The sequence below is a fragment of the Hyposmocoma kahamanoa genome, unplaced genomic scaffold, assembly GCF_003589595.1.
Source record: "Hyposmocoma kahamanoa isolate Upper Pololo Valley unplaced genomic scaffold, ASM358959v1 211, whole genome shotgun sequence".
In the NCBI taxonomy this organism is placed as follows: Eukaryota; Metazoa; Arthropoda; class Insecta; order Lepidoptera; family Cosmopterigidae; genus Hyposmocoma; species Hyposmocoma kahamanoa.
Genome location: NW_020653732.1, coordinates 3,511,024 through 3,531,320, shown reverse-complemented (window position 1 = coordinate 3,531,320; position 20,297 = coordinate 3,511,024). Strand labels below are relative to the sequence as shown.

The window sequence follows — 20,297 nt, the reverse complement described above, 5'->3', positions numbered from 1 at the left end:
TTATGATTTTAGTAAATTGTTCCAAGAGGTTGTTAGCACTCATATTTTACAAATAACCTTGTATGTATTCAGACTTTGTTCCATAAAATATGACCAAATACCGACTATTTAGCCTGATGCATTTTGTTTACAGGCCACAAAACAACTAAAGAAAATATACTATTTCGACGAGTGTCGGGAATTTATTTAGGGAAATAATAAAGGTTCCGAAAAACAAATGAAAATGCCAAGTCCGAAAGTTTTAGTAGCAGCAGAGTTCGTCTAGGGAAGTACTGCCTCTTACCTATTTCTGCCGCCAAGCAGTAATGTTAACATTGCTGCGTTCCGGTTTTGGTGAAATTACAGACACATGGGACTTGTCAACTTAAATGTCTCAGGGTGACGGGCGCAGTGGCACTGCAACTGTTATGGACATCGTATCACTTACCACCAGGCGTACGACTTGTTCGTCCCGTCACTTAATATATTTTTTTAAACATTTGTTTATATCGATAACGTGCGTACGTCACTGAGTCCGCAGCGAGTAAATAATCTTCCTATAACAACAGTTTTCGGTAAAATCGACGAAGAAGGTAGAGTGGATTCGCTCTGGGCCTTTTGGATGGAAGTGTCGTTTTTATTTTGACTTTCAATTATTATGTGAAATCTAGTTTAAAGTGGAGTAAGATAGTGCTATCGTACCTTAATCGAAGATTAAAACGCGAAATTATACGAATCTCGAACTAAAATACCCGTATCGGCCCATTCTAAGAAATCCCGAGTCAATTGAAAAACACGCCACCTCAAATTGCCTATCCTCTTTGTGGCGGCCATATTTACAGAAATATAATTAAACGAAGACATGGCTCAAAGGACTTGTATCCAAGCTAAATTATTAATTAAAAAAAATAAGGTAAGAGTTTATTGGCATTAAAGTTTTCGGTAGCTTAGTAAATAACGCAGTAATTATTAATTTGAATAAGCTCATTTTGAATTTAATTTTCGGAGCTTTTATTACCACCCTTTAATTTACAGCTAGCGTCTAACAATAGTTTAATTAGTCGATGGCGAATGTCCCATGTCGACAATCACCAACTGTACACTTGTTTACCCAAACAGATTATTTAGTGGAAACTGGCTACATTAACAGACTTTAGCCGACGTTGGCTACCCAAACGAACTATTTAGCCGGGGTTGGCAATCAAAACCGACTATTTAGTCGAAGTTGGCGACTAAAACTGACTATTTAGCTCAGGTTGGTGACCAAAATCGACTATTTAGTGAAGTTGGCGACCAAAACCGACTATTTAGTCGAAGTTGACAACCCAAACATTAGTCGATAGAGTCAGCCGGTGAGCGCACATCATCGATCTTGAGGATCATCTTGACGAGTTGTGTGGCTAGCGCGATCTGTTGCCTCTTGGAGTGAAGGGACTCGATCACGTTCAGAGCTTTCATATCATTTGAACCTGCAAAGAACGTGAACTTTAAAACAACGTGGCTATACATTAAACTATAGTCTGTATTTTTTGAAGACGGAGTAAAAATGACATTTGCAGGGTTGCAAGTTTTCATACAATTTTAAATAGTCATGTAGTTGTTGTCGATAAATTGTGAAAAATAAAATTTTGCCAAAAACTACTGAATTGTTAATGTTACGACGTTCTAATGATTACTAATTGCGTTATTGCATTCTTTATTCCTATTTCAATAGGAATGAAGTCAACACTTGGCCTACTACTAGCGAAAATTTTTTATTTATTATAAATATATATACATTTTAACAAGAATAGCCAGATTTGATTATCTATAATGAAAAACTTTAAAATATGTCTCCTCTTTGTAGATTTCAAAAACATAGTTCTAAATACAGTGTATGTATGAACTTACAAAAATTGATAATTCAAATGAACACTAGTTCATTTGAATTATCAATTTTTGTAAGTACTTTTGGAGGGAAAAGTGTCGTTTTTATTTTGACTTTCAATTATTATGTGACATCTAGTTTAAAGTGGAGTAGAATCGAAGATTAAAACGCGAAATTATACGAATCTCGAACTAAAATACCCGTATCGGCCCATTCTAAGGAATCCCGAGTGAATCCAAGCACGTCACCTCAAATTGCCTATCCTCTTTGTGGTGGCCATATTTACAGAAACATAATTAAACGAAGACATGGCTCAAAGGACTTGTATCCAAGCCAAAATTATTAATAAAAAAAAATAAGGTAGGAGTTTATTGGCATCAAATGAACTAGTGCTCTATAATTGTGTGAATAATGGGACGAGGATGATTCAAATGAAACAAGTTTAGCTATTTATTCCATAAGCGTGACCAATATTCAATCGTAGTCGATAGAGTATTTATCGACTGCAATCACTAGCTGCTTGCAAGCGGGCAATACTTTTGCGCAATAAACTATCATTTTACTCCGTCTTAAAAAAAGACAGAATATAGTTTGGCTACAGGGACGGCATTTTTACCATAGCGCCACCTGTGAGAACTTATCCAAGTTTCTGCACTCAGCCAAGTATCTTTATAGCTACCAGAAAAAACACTGTCAGAGACGTCGCTATACCACTTAATTGCAATTTTCTTTTATTGAATATTATTATTAATGCTGAGTATTTTCACATGATTTATGGTAATTGGTATGTTTTGTCTGTGAGAGAGTAGTCACTAAAACAAACGTAGGCGAGCTTTAAAAAAAGCAACCAATAAAATAAAGCTTTCTGTGAAATAGTATGGCAAGTATATCACACGCAATGCGATAAACCTCCTCGTGACATATTTATTTCAGTTGATAAAGCTATGTTGCCATTATTAATTTTTTTATTGCGAATACTGAATTAGTAAGATACTCCACAAGAGTCCTCAGTTCTTTTATTTGGTAATTAACTATTTATTATTCTTTTAATTGGTAGATAACGATATGAAACTGCGTACAGAGATATCTTTGTGGTTTTATCGCTCGAATTTGACACCTAAATGTGAATATAATAGCTTTATCGCGGCGGCACGCTTACGGGGGCTCGAAATATTTAATATAAAAACATTAAAATAACATATAGTTCTGAAGTGTAGTTAGTGGTATAGTGGTTACTTGTTATTTACTTGTCTGTTATATCGACTGTGAACTGACAATCGGTACTATCACAATTTTGACAACTTTACAGGAGGCGAAAAAAATTGTTTGCGTCATTTACATAGCGTCTGACTTATTAAATAAAAATACGTAGTTTTTAAATATTTTTATTACACATACACTACGTATTTTTATTTAATAAGTCAGAATGCTAAACAGGCTGTATATTTGAAAGTGAGACATATTCATGCATGTCATAGTTAAACGTTAGAAGTTAAAAGTTAGTTAGTTAGTTAAAAGTTAGGTATAAACCATGTTACAACTTAACATAGACTAAAATAAAATTAGGATATGGGATAGAACAAAAAATAAATCAACAAATTTGTTTTGGAGTGTACATAGGAATAAACCGATTTCCTTTACGCTTGGTTTTAGGTGCATTGGGAATACTACCAAGCGAGTGCCGAGTGAGACAGCAACAATAACAATGATTTCACATCTCTCTCGCCTGCTCATTTATGTTACGATGAAAAAGCTGTTATCGAAATGATTACGTTTTAGCTTTTGTTAATTATTTTTTACTTATGAACTATCATCGAAATGTTTTACGTACTAAAAAAGATAATTTAATTTATCATTTAATAAGAATTGAGGTTTTTGGCGTAGTTAAAAATGTGAAATCAAATTATTTACAATGATTGATTTTTTAGTTATTTACAGTTTATTTACACTTACGTGGTACGGGTATACGGATAATGCATAGTCTAGCACGTCGTAGTAAATTTTGTTTTAAATTGATCAACACAAACACATTTTGTCTCACAGTATGCTGAGATAATCCTCTCATATAACAACTTCGACACTGTTCAACTCCTCCGCGTAAACTCCAATTTGGGAACATTTCAATAGCTCGCCTCACACTACCACCAGTTATTGCGTAAAGTCGCACCATCTCAGTCTATTCGACGTTATAATAAATATTTATTTTGCAGGCAAGAGGCGCGTTCGCCGCCGGCGCAGTGTTCGGGTGAGCGGAAGTACAAATAAGGCTAAGGGCGCGCGTGCACTGTCTCTGCAAACACTGCCGACCTGTGCTTTGTTCTCACCGCTGCGTCCGTCGGAGCAATAATAGTGGTGTGCAAAGATTTCGATAAGTAATGTTGTTCACAAGTAGTAGTCGATAAAAAAATAAAACAATATTTTTTTGTAAAGTTTAAGTTCGTTAGTTTATTCTTTTTTTGGGTTCAGAATCAGGAATATAACGCACTCTATAAGTATGTCTCACTTTCAAATATACAGCCTGTATAAATGACGCAAACAAGTTTTTTCTTCAACATGTAAAGTTGTCAAAATTGAGATAGTACTGGTTGCCAGTTCATAGTTGTTATATCATTTGTAAAATAAAAACCCATTTATTTCAGATATTTTGCAATTTCAAAAATATTACAAGCCTTAGAATATCAGTATTTTCAGGAACCGGTACCACTATCTTCCTATTGTACCACTGCTGGTGCAAATTATTATCTGTGTAAGATAAAGATAAATCTGTTTCATTATAATATAATATACAAGTAAAACCAATTTAAAGGAAGCTATTTTAATTTTAAAAACCCTGTATCGTTGCTGTAGCAAGGATAGTGGTACCCAATTTCTGAGCAACAGTGTTGCCGGACGTGGAATATTAGTGCCTGTTTTGCGGTAAAAAATAAGAGAGTAAATTACCTTTGCCCATGCAGTCAATGCCGAGGTTGGGGTTCTTATCAGCTACCTGGCGCGCTTTTACGTCTGAGAGGGTGTCGATTGGTGACAGACCGCTGTAACAATGTTTATATTTAGTCCAGTAATTTTTTTTTTATATATAACAGGCAAATGACTCCACTCCACCTGATGTTAAGTGCAAAGTGGTATCCAAACGCGAAGGAACCTAGTGCAGCGATGAAACCCTCACTGCACTAGCCACCTCCACCCTGTCTGCCTACAATATGCCTCTTCACGCCTGTAATTCGGCCTGCTCAGCATTTTGTCTTTTGCCACGTGACGGGCGCAGTGGTATGCACGACTTGTTCATCCTGTCTCTTCTTAGTATCTGTACGGTGTTCTATACACTTATAAATGATAGTATGATAACACTTAAGTAGCAGTAGAGCTTATGACATATTTCGTCCAGGGAAGTACCTACTACCTTATACCTATGTTTCAGGGTGACAGGCGCAGTGGCAGTGCCCCACAGATCTTTGCGATTTAAATCATGGATAGGCGTGTCGCTATAACTACGCAGACTTGTTCGTCCCGTCATTTTGTATCACAAAAAAAATGAACGAATGATTGTGACCTAAAAATAAGCTATAAACGTCGCATGAATACGTGGAATGCTGCATAAACACAATGTACGGTATTGCACCATATAGTAAAACAAAAAATAACTTTGAGATATTCGCATTTTTTAATTTGTATTTAATAATTGATATTCAATTATTTTTTTGTGACATTACTACACTACTTTGTTATAATAATTGTTAATAAAAAGATCGAGAACTTATTAAAAATTCCTTCGATACGGCCGGATTCGAACCGACGTTTTACAGACACTAAGCCACGGAACAAACCAGCGGACCTCATGAATTTTTTTATATGCTTGTTGTTGGATGTTTGTATTTGGCTTTACAACGACTTTTTAGCCGTAATGCCATCTATGAGAAATCTATGAAAGCATTTTGTCACTCAGACCTCTACAGCTACCAGCCCTGGCTAGAGATATCGCTATTGACTTTGAATTAAATTTGTATTGAATTGATATTCAATAACTTTTTTGTGAAATTACTACACTGCTTCGTTATAGTTATTAATACAAAGATCGAACACTTCATTGACTTACAAATAAATGGACGACGGGTCTAATACAAAAACCACGAAAAAAAATGTCTCAAGTCAACCTATTCGAAATTTAAATTGTAATGTCATCGCAGTATCGCGCTGTCAGTAGAACAAATTAAGACTAAAGCGGAGTTTGGCGCTCTGTATACGATTTTAGCGCCTTACAAGTGCGGACACTTTTTAGCGCGGACCCGACGTCCATATAATTGTAAGTCAATGGAACACTTAGAAAAAAATCCTTTTTTGGAGTAATTTCACAAACAATAATTGAATATTAATTCAATAAAAATTTCATTTTAAGACTAAGAGAAAGTTTTCACGCGACCGCCCAGTTACCACGCCTTCATGTACACTAATGGCGAATCTGAATTCTATTTACTAAGCAACAACATTTAAATTCCTCTGAATACTACCGCCGCGAAGACCAAATTCATGCCAGACTCGCCCGTGTGCCCGGGACGCTCATTTAAGTTAAAACGTAAAAACTAAATCGACCCCTCCTACGTAAAGCATCGTATGTCGAAATTGCCAAGTTTACAGGGAAGCGTTTTAAAGATCTGAATTCACAACACGTGAATTTAGCATTTTCTCAGTTTTTTTCGAGGACAAGTTTTAAAGTAACGAGCTTTGGGGTCGAAATGCGCCCTTAGGTGTACCTGTTCTCGGCGAGCGCCAGCGGGACTGCCTCCAAGGCGTCGGCGAAGGCCCCGAAGGCGTACTGGTCGAGGGAGGCCACCTTGGCCGCCGAACGTGCCACGGCCAGCGCGCACGACACCTCGGCCGCGCCGCCGCCGTACACCACACGCGAGTCCTGCAACCGACAAACCGGGACCGGTTAGGTCATTGGCTCACCGCCTACTTAGGCAAGATAAATAGTAGATTGTACAACGAGTGCATAAAACGCGGCATTTTACCCGAGACGAGTAAATCCTGGATATGGATACTTAAGTCGATGGTAAAATGGGTTTTATGAACGAGTTATACACTCTGCTTTTCACTTCGTTTGCGAGAAAATTAAACAATAATATGACAAATAAACGATTATTTAATTAAAACTGAATGTAAAATTACAACAATTAGGCATATTTAATGTGATGGTTTTTTTATTTTATGCACTAGACCATAAAATCCTATTTTATGCAGCCTACACCCAGCATAAATACGAACTCTAAGAACATGAGAAGTGAAAAAAATTGTAACGTCCACCATTACAAAAAATAATTCCAAACACGTATTTTTATATTAACTTAACACAAAAAAATCACATGAAAAAAAATTATATACAATTATGTTCCTTAGGGTCGTATTCTAGAACTCTATTCAATGCTCAAGTCAGGATTGCACTGGCAACACAAGCACTGGAACTACGACCCTAATGGCAAGGACTTGGGTATGATTTCTAGTGCTTTGAATCATACTCAAGTCCTGACTTGAGCATTGAGTAGAGTTCTAGAATACGACCCTTAAAGCCGGAAGGGCTTTTGTGAGCAAAGCTTGTAATTAGTAAATAAGTATATTTTTCTGTATTTTGATCAATAAAAAAAATGTAGTGTAATTTATATGGATAATTCAGGTTTTTTTTCTCAAATACGGTAGCACCCTTGCACCACACAATTAATAATAATAATAACGCACACACTCAACATAGGCCCGCTAGGGAAACCCTGAGTCGCGAGTGCCATGGACACATACATAGACAACTACAAATTACACCCAAACTCATGAGAGAAATAAATGTAGGCCATACAAATATTTCGCCCGGCCGGGAATCGAACCTGGGACTTCTGCGTGGCTTGGTAAACTTTCGGCCACGGAGGCAAATTATCAACTTTATTTTCTACCCAAGATGGGTTATTAAAACTAAAATAACAGGCACCTATTTTGAAAAGTAGCTGTCATGTGACTCACTCAACCAAAACATCCGTTTCTAAAATTGTTAGGGTGTGTCGAAAGGGTCAATAGTTAAGAGTCGATAGTACCTCAGATAGAATTCCATTTTGTCCTGTACTAATAATAATAATAACTCATTTATTTCAAGTCACATCGAGGGCTGAATGCACCAGGGACACTATTATAGATAGTCGCGTAAATACGATCCATTTTCCTTGGGTCGAGCGACAGGGACACTGGCTTAAAAATGTATATCGTATAGTATACGTGTTCTGTTTAGTTCAATTGATATTTTAAAAAACCATTGATATATGTAAAGTACCTATTGAATACGGCGATTTTCTTGTAAAATTACAAGGTTTTTTTTTTCTACAGTAAAATGTTTTAGGAAACTAAAAATTGTTTGTTTTCACACCGTATGGTAATCAGTGTATCCTCTATTTTACTATATATTTTTTCCAAAGCATTTGATTCAACACTTCACTGTTATGCGGAGTCAACCAAAGCCATTTGAGTGTACACTCTTAACCATGCACTTTCAACTTTGCATACTATTGCCACATGACGACAATAAAACGCCAGTCGCATAACTGATGACTATAAAATGCCACAACTATACTAGACTCATGATAATAAAATACCACAACTATACTAGATCATGACAATGAATGAATAGATGCCCCGGCTGCGGGAACTGAGCTAGGTTAGCTTCGTTCGTGGTGTGGCCTGAGCTTAGTGAAGATAAAATGTCACACTTGTACAAGATTCATGACGATTAAAGCCTCACCTGGACTAGACTCCGGACGATGCAGAGTGCGTCGTGCACAGAACGCTTGGCCTCGTCCACGATCATGCGATTGCCTCCCCGCACGAGCACTGTAACGGCGCGCGAGTTGCTGCACTGTTCTATTACAAGCATTTCTTCTTTTGAAGTGCCGAACGCTGAAAAACAATACCGTTTTACTAGAAAATTTACCACAATTTGAGTGTTTTTCAAAGTACTATAATTTGTCTTTTTAACCGACTACAAAAAAGGAGGTTCTCAATTGGACTTTCGTTTTGTATGTACGTTACGCGATTACGCTGGCATTTGTGAACCGATTTTGATGACTCGTTTTTATTGGAAAGAGGATACCTCAGTATTGGAATCAGTATTAAATTTGAAGAAAATATTCCACCTCTAAGCGTGGCAAACGAGGGGATGTATCGGGTTTCACGTACTTTCCGGTAATCGATTCCAATAAAATTTGGCAAATAGATGTAATTCCACGAACTTTTGAGGTCGCTTTTTTTATAAAAAGGTGTATTTGAACATGGAGTAAAATGACAGTTCATAGCACAAAAGTGTTGCCCACTTGCAAGCAGCTAGTGATTGCAGACGATAAATATTCTATCGACTATCGACGGAATGTTGATTACGCTTATAGAATAAATAGACAACCTTGTCTAATTTGAATCATCATCGGCTCATTATTCGTTTAGCTGCTGGGCACCGGTTTTTTTTATAGGTAATATCAAGTAACGGGACGAACAAATGGTGCGCCTGATGGTAAGCTACACGCCTGTCCATAACAGTTGCAGTGCCACTCAGAGCTTTAAATCGCAAAGATCTGAGGTGCACTGTCACTGCGCCCGTCACCCCGAGACGTAAGTTGACAAGTCCCAGGTGCCTGTAATTTCAACAGTACCCTGCAAAACCGGAACACAGTAACGCTAATGTAAGTTAGGTAAGCTGGTTCACCTGAATTGTCATTTTTTGTAAGTTTACACATACATATACTGCATTTAGAACTATGTCTACTAAAATATATAAAGAGGAGACATATTTTAAAGATTTTTACTTAATTTAATATAGATAATCAAATCTGCCTGTTCTTATTGAAATGTATACGAGTGAAAATCGATTTCGATACTAGTAGGCCCACTGTCAAAATAGAATAAAGAAGGCAATAACGCAATTAGTGATCGTTAGAACGTCGTAACATTCTTTAAACAATATGTCGATAAAACTGTCGACAACGCCTACATGACTATTTGAAATTTTATGAAAACTGGCAACCCTACAAATGTCATTTTATTTCGTGTTCAAAAAAGACTGTCTATAGCGTCAGTGCCTTAATTACCATATCACAAATAATATGGTCGCGTTGTAGTGTCAACTGTTCCTTTTTCTCATAACTTTTCGAGGAAGTAATACACGGAGTAAATAATACCTCACACTAAAAACCGGAACTATTGTAATGTATTTTTGATGTGTAGCGTCAAGTAATTTTTCGGCAAATTTCAAATATAGTAGCAATTTTTCAGGAAAAATTTTAAACAGTTGGAATTAGATATATCTTTTAATATTTTATCTAGCATGAATTATAAAATTTAAATGTATGTATAAACATGCATTTTTTAAACCCTGCTTGGCTTATATTTACAAATTCTCATAACAGAGTTTAGTGTCTTCGACTTTTGGCTGTTGTCACTGTGAAATATGGAAAAATATTAAAAACAAAATATTTTTCCGAAAATTTATTTCTTCAAAATTGACATTTTTCCATGAGCCAACACTATGTGTAACTAACAATCTATAACTACATGATAGTGTGTTTAGAAGACAAGTTTTGTAATAATAAGATTTTTGAGATTTCAGAGGTATTATCCACTGTATATGTATTCCTATCTCTGGTCATAATACCAATTATTTTTTCAAACTCAAACTCAAAATAATCTTTATTTCATAGGTAAGCATTATTACACTTGAAATCGTCACAATGGTTAAACTCTACCGCTCATTCGTAAGGCAGATTCCCCTGAGAAGAATGAGCAAGAAACTCTAGGGGTTGCTCTTTGTAAATAGCATTTACAATATTTTTTTATTTTTATTTGAAACATCAGAGATCGAGACTACCTCCATGAGCTAAACGGGTTACTACCACGGATTTTTGTCATCCAAGTACGCAGAAGTTGTATAATAACCTTTAGTATAAAGTTTTTGTTTCACTATAGTTTTAAACCTCGAGAAAGGCAAATTTTGTATATCAACCGGAATCTTGTTATAGAAGCTTATACATTGCCCCTTAAATGATTTTTTGACTTTGTGAAGACGACTATCAAGAAAAGCTAGTTTATTTCTATTCCTCGTATTAATGTTATGTCTGTCACTATTTTTCATAAATAAATTACTATTCCTTTTAACATAAATTACATTCTCATAAATGTACTGTGAGGCTAGTGTAAGAATGTTAATTTCCTTAAACTTATCTCTCAAAGATACTTTGGGGCCCAGATTGTAAATTGCCCTAACTGCACGTTTCTGCAGGACAAAGATCCTATTGATATCGGCGGCATTACCCCAAAGCAAAATGCCGTATGTCATTAGACAAAAGAATTTATTAAGAATTTATTTCGGTAAAGTCTGTCCCAAGTTTGATTCTCGGTAGCAACAAGCGCCCATAGCACCTAGTTAGTCTATTTTATCCCTAAGTTAATACTCACTGAGTTCCCTGACGAGTCCACACGAGCCCAGCTTTTCTGGAGTCAACTCCTCGAACCGCGGTACGATTCTGCCGCCAGTCGCAATGGCGATAAGCTCCATCTCCGGCCCCCCCACCCAGCGCACGGCGGGCAAGTTTTCGGACAAGAGAAGATGGTTCGCTTCATCGTCGAAGCCCCATTGACAGATTGCCAGAGTAGCTCCAGTATCCTAAAAATGTCCTTTGTTTTGTAATAAATGTTTCCTCAGAAGTTCCCAATAAGCTAGTGTCTGATGGTCTAAAACGTGAAACACACTGAAAGCGGGTGCGGGTCGGGCGCGTGTCGGGTCGAAACCGAGGCGGGTGTAATTCCGTGTATTTATATGGATGACAACACACCACGAGCGGGCGCGGGACCCGACTCGCACCCGGCCCGCGCCCGAGCATTGTGTTGCATCTATTTAAAGTACCGGCACGCTATGATGTCCGTTTTGACGTTTGTCCGCTTATCAAGTTTCGAAATAATTCATATCTACGTTGAAGAAGCTAATACACGGGCACATATATTGTTGCCAATAGTGACGTGCACTCATCGAGTATATAATCAGAAATATAGACGAAATAAGGGCCATATATTCCTGCTAACACATTAGCGATACAGCTCTTATAAATATCAATTCCCGTTTGCACTGAAATATAGACAGGCCAACTACTGACCTGTGTGTATGTCTCCGTATATTCCAAAAAACATTCTATATATATTGTAATAAAGATAATATCTCTAACAATGGGGGCTGTTCCATTCGGTCGTGTGGGAAAAACTGCAAAACATCTAATTACAAAACAAACGGAATCACATTTCATCGGTAATTAAATATGTAATTTTGCAATTTTCGTCCATTATAGCAACGCTCAAGTTAATTGGTCGATTTGAAGTGAAACAGTTGACGACACCCGTCAATTGTTTCGAACTCTTGCTAGCCAATCGGAGCGCAGTTGAAAGTAATGATATGGCAGAATAGTTTTCAAACAAATTAAATGACATTTCGTCTCTATTTCTGGTTATATACTCGATGCGTGCAGTAAAATTTATGGAGGTATAATTTTACGACACAAAAATGTTGTTCGAAAGTTGAAGTTTAAAAAAATGAAATCTATCACTTATGGGATCGCTGGCCAGCACAACTTCTACCTCCGGCAAAGTAGGTAAAGCTCAATGCAAAACAAATTCGAATTCGAATTGACGATATATTAAGTAAACATTTTTATTTTCGTTTTATTGCAACTTATTAATCAGCTACCCCTTGCCATACTAGTTACAATCCAAAAACTTAAAAGATGCGACTCGAATTTGATTATATTTCTTTCAATAATGAATTGAGATTTGACCTCACCATTGCAATCTGTCAAAATGGCCATCATAGCGTACAGGTACTGTACATATTATTTTTGTAGGAAAGTAAAATGTGACAAATAATTAAAAGTAATGGAACAAAAGTTGTTGTTTATGATGTTATTAATACAGTCTTGCTAGGTTGTTAGTATTTTACAAATTTATTAGTATTTTTTTCGTTAGTATGTTATTGTATCACTGAAAAATAAAGTCACGACTCACTGAAAGCTCAAGTCGATCTCAATTATTAACTAACTATGAAGTATAATAATTTAATAATTACTTTTTAAATCTCTTCGCTACACACTGGGTTTCCTGTTCTGGGGTTATCCATAGTGGGAAAATCGAGAATAGGGTACCTTAACTTGAAACAAGCATTTTCTCAAGCCGCAGTCCCGGGCCATCACATACCTTAACACGTTTCACCATCTCCAAGAACTTGTCCTGTTCGTACTGCCTCAGCTCGCGGTACTCCTCGGTAGAGCCAACATGAAGCTTATGCTTGGTCTTTGGCTTTGGGGGCTCGAACGGGCAAGTCAAGATGGCGAGTTTAACATCCTGCAATATAATAAATAAATATTAGACACATCTCATACATTGCTCTGATTGCTAGTGCATGCGAGTTTTAGCGAGTGCTTGAGAATGTTTGCGAGTGCCTGTAATAAATAAGAGATTTTAGTTTCATCATACATAGTTTACGTTTTTAAGATTTTTTGCTTAATTAAATATATACTGTACTACACATACACTATTAACTTTGAATATTAATAGTTACTATAACATATGCACGCACGTATTCGCATGCGCATGCAGGCACTAGCAGACACTGGCAGGCACTCACAGGCACTCGCAAGCACCCGCACGCACTCGGAGTAAATAATGGTATTAATAATGATTATGATTACTTTAATTTCCTAAAAGTCAATTGTATCGAAATTTCGAAATGTAATATTTTCTTTTACAAAAGAAACTCTCCTCTTTATTCTGTTTAGACAAAGATAAATAGCCATACATGGCACAATTCACGACCATCATAATAATAGTAAAGTACAGGGTCAAGAGCACGTCAAGCTTGTCACTTAAGATTTAAATCCAACTCTATGCCGCTTACGATAAGAACGGTTCAAAGTACAAAGTATCAAGCTTGACGTGCTCTTGACTGTACGTTCGTAATAAATAAATTGAAACAGTTTAAACATCAACGTGTTGGCCTTAGCGAATGGCTCGCTGACAGCCTTATTGCTGTCCCTTAAATGTGATCGTCATCCCTATAGCTAGGGAGGGACCGAAAGTGACCATTCTCGTTACTTTTTATTCTCTGCTTTGGTAAAAGGTCAGTTATCTACTGCATTTTTTTACATGGCACCATTAGAATTAGTTTAAAATCCAACTTCGACTTCCTGGGTCAGTAGTTTTGTCCTACGATGCAGTAAAACCATTTCCAGAAATCCGGAATTCGAAAAAGTAATTAATTAATATTTGGTTTTAACAACTTTATGTCACTCCTTGTAGCTATATCTATACATGTATCTACAGGTTTGGAACACTATTCCGACCTTTTGTTATAACTTATAATTTTCAGATTTTATTTATTGATTTAAAAATACCAATAATTATTATTTTGCGAAAATATTGATTCAATCATTGTTTATCGTTTTTATTATACAAACATTCTACATAACTACATTTTAGATTTTTTTTCCAGTTATAGTCTAATTGTCTGTTAAGCATGGCAGTTGCATGATGGAAAATAATGTGTTTTTTTTTTCAATTTGTTTTAAAAAAATATTAGCAATTTTTGTCATAAATACCTTAAGCACTTTGGGCATCTGCGGGTGACTCAAAGTCTTGTCAACGACTACGCCTCGCACCAACATGGAGTCTTCCATGCGCCCGCCAACTTTGCCTTCCACTTTGATGAGCTCGAAGTTTACGTCACGCTTTTCCAGATCTGCCACCGATAGCACTGCCTGCAGGTGGATAACACTTTTAGGGGATTGTATGCTACATAAATTACTAGTATATTCTACATATTTCTCCAACATTGCCACACCTGATATTATAATCAACAAATAAATATGAGACATGATAGTAATTTTGAAATAACTTTGATAATGGAGACCCAACTTAAGTCAGGAAAAGAAAAGCTGTAACTGTACACTGCAACAACTTATTTTTGATATGGCAAAATAGAGGACACCTAATGCTGTACAATGCCACCAACTAGTTGGTGATAAATGGCAAAATAGTAAGAGTTAACACTGTAGAATACCACTACTAATTTGTGATACGGCCAAATAGAAACAACAAACACTGTACAGTACTATTTACACAATAGTAGCTTTTTTCTAATTGCAAGGTACATACATGCATGCTTGCTTAAGGGGACAATATGACGCAAATTTTGACATGGGCCTGGATCCTAATCTCTAACAATCAGCATGACTTGTTAAATCCTAATTCATTTTCAGAAACAATCTATTAATACAAAGATCGAACACTTAGAAAAAAATCCTTCGATCTGGATTCGAACCGACGTCTTCTTGCAAACCGTGCCAGTCGCTATGCCAACTAAGCCACGAAACGAACCAGCGGACCTCACGAATTTTTCTATGTGCTTGTTGTCGTAACTTTGGTTTCTTATTTGGTTTTTATCGATTTTTCAGAAACAACTAATGAAGAAGAAACACAGAGAATGGGTTTTGAAATCAAAATGGCTGACTTTCTCTAGGTAATGCACTTTATTTGGTTTTTCATCGACTTTTCAGAAACAACTAATGAAGAAGAAACAGAAAATGGGTTTTGAAATCAAAATGGTTGACTTTCTCTAGGTAATGCACTTTTTTAAAAGTACTCTTCACAGCTTTTATTATGCAGTGGATATTAAGATGATGAAGATAATAGAAGTGTTCCTCGCGCTTCGACAGAGTCGTGACATTGTTAGCAGGTACGATCGGAGACACATTTCGGCCGAGTCGCCACGCAGTGTAATTGTCGACACTGAACTGTCCTACGTTGCGCCTAGGGCCTATTTTGATCGTTAAAATTAATAGAAAGTACAAGTTGTTATTCAATTTTTTATATATAACATCAAGTAACGGGACGAATAACTCGTGCGCCTGATGGTAAGCTACACGCCTGTCCATAACAGTTTCAGAGCTTTAAATTGCAAACATCTGAGTGGCACTGCCACTGCGCCCGTCACCCTGGGACATAAGTTAACAAGTCCCATGTGCCTGTAATTTCACCAGCACCCTTACCCTTCAAAACCGGAACACAGTAATGCTGACATTACTGCTTGGCGGCAGAAATAGGTAAGGTGGCAGCCTACTACTACCCTGGACGAACTCTTTCACAAGGAGCTATACTTCTACTAAATTACAATACTAACTACATGGCACAATCCCTAAATCTGCCCAAACAATGTCTGAAGATTCAGTTCTAAGCCATGACGGTTCCGACAAGTTATAACAATTTGATAAAATACTTACATCAACAGCAATCTCAGCCATAAGCCTATGGCACTTAACAACCACCTTGCTTCCCAATGTTGTCATTGCAACTTTAATGAGATGCTCTCTAGTATCTTTATTAACAGGGAAGGCCTCACTGATGGAGTCAAGATGTTCTAAGGCACTTGCTGCAGCCATTTCAAAGCCATCAGCAATACGGATTGGATGGATGCCTTTGTCTAGGAGGTTAGAGGCCTGCTCCAGTAGGGCACCTGGAATACAAATATTTGCTTTTTATAAAGAACCTTACGATAACTCAGTTGTCGATCGATTCTATTTGATATCGTACGATTTCTTCTCATTTTTATTCACAACACCCGAATCGAACGCCAAACTATCGTATTCGAAACCGTACCGAAATGACGTCACACCCGTACGATTACTAGAACTTCTCGACCGGCAAAGTCTGCAAACGTTATTCAGAACACAATTATCGAATGAAAGTTACCAAACATCCTATTGTTTATAAAGTAAGAATGTAGTATGGAAATGTCTTATTATTTCAAATAGTCTGGATTTTGTTCTATTTTATTAATTTATTTTAATGCAAGACTAATTCACTCCTATATTTTAAAGTCGAATTTTTCTATTTCACCAATGTCGTATCTGGATCCGAATCAAATGTTTATTAATGTTCTGAATAGCTCAGTGATCAACCTTCGATTTGAGAACAATATCCAATGGAACAGTTGGGTTAAAATATCGAAGAGTTCTGAATTGGGGTCCTGAAAAGTGCGTTTGCTGTGTTCATTACCACAGTCTCCTCAACTATAACTGAAACGCAATTGGAAGTCCTCATCTAAACGGATCATTTGACCCCAAACACAAGGTAGCTGCTTTACACTTTTGAGAAGTATTACCTTCACTAGATCAGCTCTTGGTCATCATAACTTTTTATAGAATTGCATCTATTTGCCAAGTTTTATTGAAATGTGGATAAATTTAATACACTGGATTCATCCCTTAATTTGTCACCGTTAGAAGTGGAATATTTTCTTCAAATATGAATATGACCGCTACTGTGGTGAAGTACGTGTCACGCACTGCTTAAGCATGTCCTGTTAGATTGTAATGTAAGCTCCGTAGCCTCTGCAGCCTCCACACATCTTGCTTAGTGCGTTTAAGTTCACAATTCAAAAGGAAAAAGAAATAGTGGAAATAAATACAGTTTTATAAAAAATATTTTAAAGTTTTTTGTGATCTTTTAAATGTTTATAGCACAAAAGATTTTTAGTAACGGTAAATAGGTCAAAATTGGACGAGAAGTCGGGCTCGCTTCGGCAATTGAGCAGAAAGTGACGACGTAAGGAAGATAAAATGAGAATGACGAGGCAAAGGAATTAAAAAACGATTCCAAATATGAAAACTAATGGCCAGGAACTGGAGAAAAGGTGATAAGAAGGCGGAATGACGATGGAAGGAGGTAGCACCGCCCTTGCCAACAAACAGAATTGTTGAAATAGTTCATAAACGTTGTAGTAATTGGGTAACATACAAAAAAAGTAATGTACATTGAGATACTACACCTCCTTTTTTTGCTGAATTTGTAATTCCAGGCTTAGTTACAGAAAAATCCACCTACCGGCCAAAACAACAACACCAGTAGTCCCATCACCAATCTCATCATCCTGACTCTGAGCCAACTGCACCATTAACTTTCCAATCTGATGTTCTACATCCATCATCTTCAGGATTGTGGCTCCATCATTTGTCACTGTCACCTCTCCATCTGATGTCACCATCATTTTGTCCAAACCCCGTGGACCGAGTGACGTACGGAGAATGCTCGCGATTTGACGAGCAGCAGATATGTGCGACTGGAACAATTTATTTTAAATATATGAACGGGTATTATGAGGCCACTCTGACAGGGTAATGAGATGATGAATGAACTGGCAAAAGCTGGTGCTAAGGAGGTCTTTGTTGGTCCCAAATCCCTTACAGGGATACTTACTCACTCTGCTGAACAAGAAAAAGCACACATGTCTCCAAAGTATCATATAAATGTACTTAATCATAATTTTTAATTTCTAAATATCCTAAAAGTACATGTTGAGCCTAATTGATAGTGATTTTACTTCTTCATCTTCCAAAGACATTCGGATTGCAGTTTTTGTTAGTTCTAAGTTATTGGTTAACCATAGGTTCCCAAACTTTTTAGCTTGCCGTCCACTTAGGCCAGATAACAAATACACTACAACAAATAATCGAAAACACGTATTTTTTATATTAACTTAACACAAAAAAATCACCAGGATAAAATATTTGGTTTGCATATCCAGATAATTTGTACAGGTATTTTTTTCAAATGCAGTAGCACCAGCTCTAATTGCTTCTGAGGCCCCTACTGCCCCCCCTAGGACTCTAACGCCCACTGAGGTGAGGAGAGGTAGCGACCACTTTGGGAAACTATGGGTAACATATCTCTGTCTACTCCTATTGTTCACGAAATTATCAACTTTATTTTCTACCCAAGACAGGTTATTAAAACAATCTCAGTACATAGAATTACATCTATTTGCCAAGTTTTTTTGACATCAGTTAATGGAAAGTGTGCAACCCTGGATTCATCACCTAGTTCGCCACTACACGGAACTTGACACAGGAGATAATAAAAATCGGTTCTCACTACTCAAAGTATATTGAGAGAGAAAAACGCCTTGAATTGGAGAAGAGCAAAATCAACCATTAAAATAATTGCTCCTTATAAAATGTAGGCACTATTTATAAAAATGAATCTTCATGTGTGAACGGCCACTCTAAGAGGATGATTTTCTGCAAAATTAAATGTTATCACTAAAGAGGTACCCTCTTTCGAACAAAAAAAGAATCATGAACGTTTTTCATGACAAATAGTTAGTACAGAAATAGTTATCGCATAACATACATACAAAAAAAAACAGTCGAATTGAGAACCTCCTCCTTTTTTGAAGTCGGTTAATATAGCACCTACTTCGAAAAGTAGCTGACATGTGACTCACTCAACCAAAACATCCGTTTCTAAAATTGTTAAAAACGTAGTAAATTGTTGTGATAATATACTTTTCCCGCAAAAAAGGCTTAATTTTCCCCATAAATATAAACATTATGCTGAGTTTCAGTCATTTCACTGCCATTTTCTACAGATTTTCTCGACTTTTCTAAGCAGTGGTGATTTTTTAAGGTTATATTAATTACATTATTGTTTATCGAAATTTTAGGTGCTCGAGGAAACAAGAAGCTCCATTTTACGTTGTAGAAAGAATAAATAAGTAATTAATTAGTAAAAAGTAGAAATAACTTACTTTCAATGCATCGATACCGGTTAGCCTTTTTTGTTTTTCCTGATCCCTCAAAATAATAAATGGACGACCATATTCGTCAAACGCGACGGCTCCTGGAAATAGAGCCATTTTTCACTCAATTATCACTGCACAAATCCAAGATGAAACAGGATTTTCTTTTATTTACGCCTGACATAAACTCGAAAAACAAATGAATGAAAAGACTGAACGAATGATTCGCAAGAGGAGTTCATCAACGAATGGATTTAGAGTTGCCCGACACGTGACAGTATATTGATCATTTTAATAGTTCAGTTCATTGCTGCGCCATTTACGGCCTCAAGGTCGTAAATAACTATCGAAATACGAATAGATAGGTATACTACCTATAAAGTGTTGATCTAGTATGTATGTACACAAAACCTTTCAGGCTTTTATGAAATCTCGTCTCACCTTGTTCCCATTGCTGTGAAACAGTTAAGTATTTGGCGTGAGACGCGATTCAACCATAGATATAGAATTCAACAAAAGCGGGGCACATAGGTTACATTATTCAGCGTGACTATGATAGTTTTTGAAATTTGATTAGTCAGATAAAAAGTCGCTATTTAGTCGATTCTGCCAAAGAATGTTACATACCTACTGTAGAGTAAGGGTGCATTTATTCGACACGAATTTCATCTCGTTCACCACGGCCGCCCGCCCGCGCGGTCTCCGTAGCGGAGTCCGCTTTGCCGCCCGGCGGCGTGCAGCGACCGCGTGCGTCTGTCATGGCAAAATACGCTCTATTTATAGAGTTCTTAGGTTTTCGCGATTGTTACACATAGGAAATGAAAC

General features: G+C 36.9%; 1 protein-coding gene across 1 annotated transcript; it reads right to left on the bottom strand.

The window, feature by feature from the left end:
- Nucleotides 1-362: 362 nt before the first annotated feature.
- Nucleotides 363-19,589, bottom strand: LOC113227565 (T-complex protein 1 subunit epsilon). Its single transcript, XM_026460516.1, has 10 exons — nt 19,482-19,589; nt 17,780-18,014; nt 16,177-16,409; nt 14,497-14,655; nt 13,097-13,243; nt 11,315-11,522; nt 8,616-8,770; nt 6,595-6,749; nt 4,787-4,878; nt 363-1,448 (listed from the first exon to the last, which is right to left on the bottom strand). Exons 1-10 carry the CDS (start codon nt 19,587-19,589, stop codon nt 1,312-1,314), a joined length of 1,629 nt encoding a protein of 542 aa, XP_026316301.1. The 3' UTR covers nt 363-1,311.
- Between the last annotated feature and the right edge of the window lie 708 nt (nt 19,590-20,297).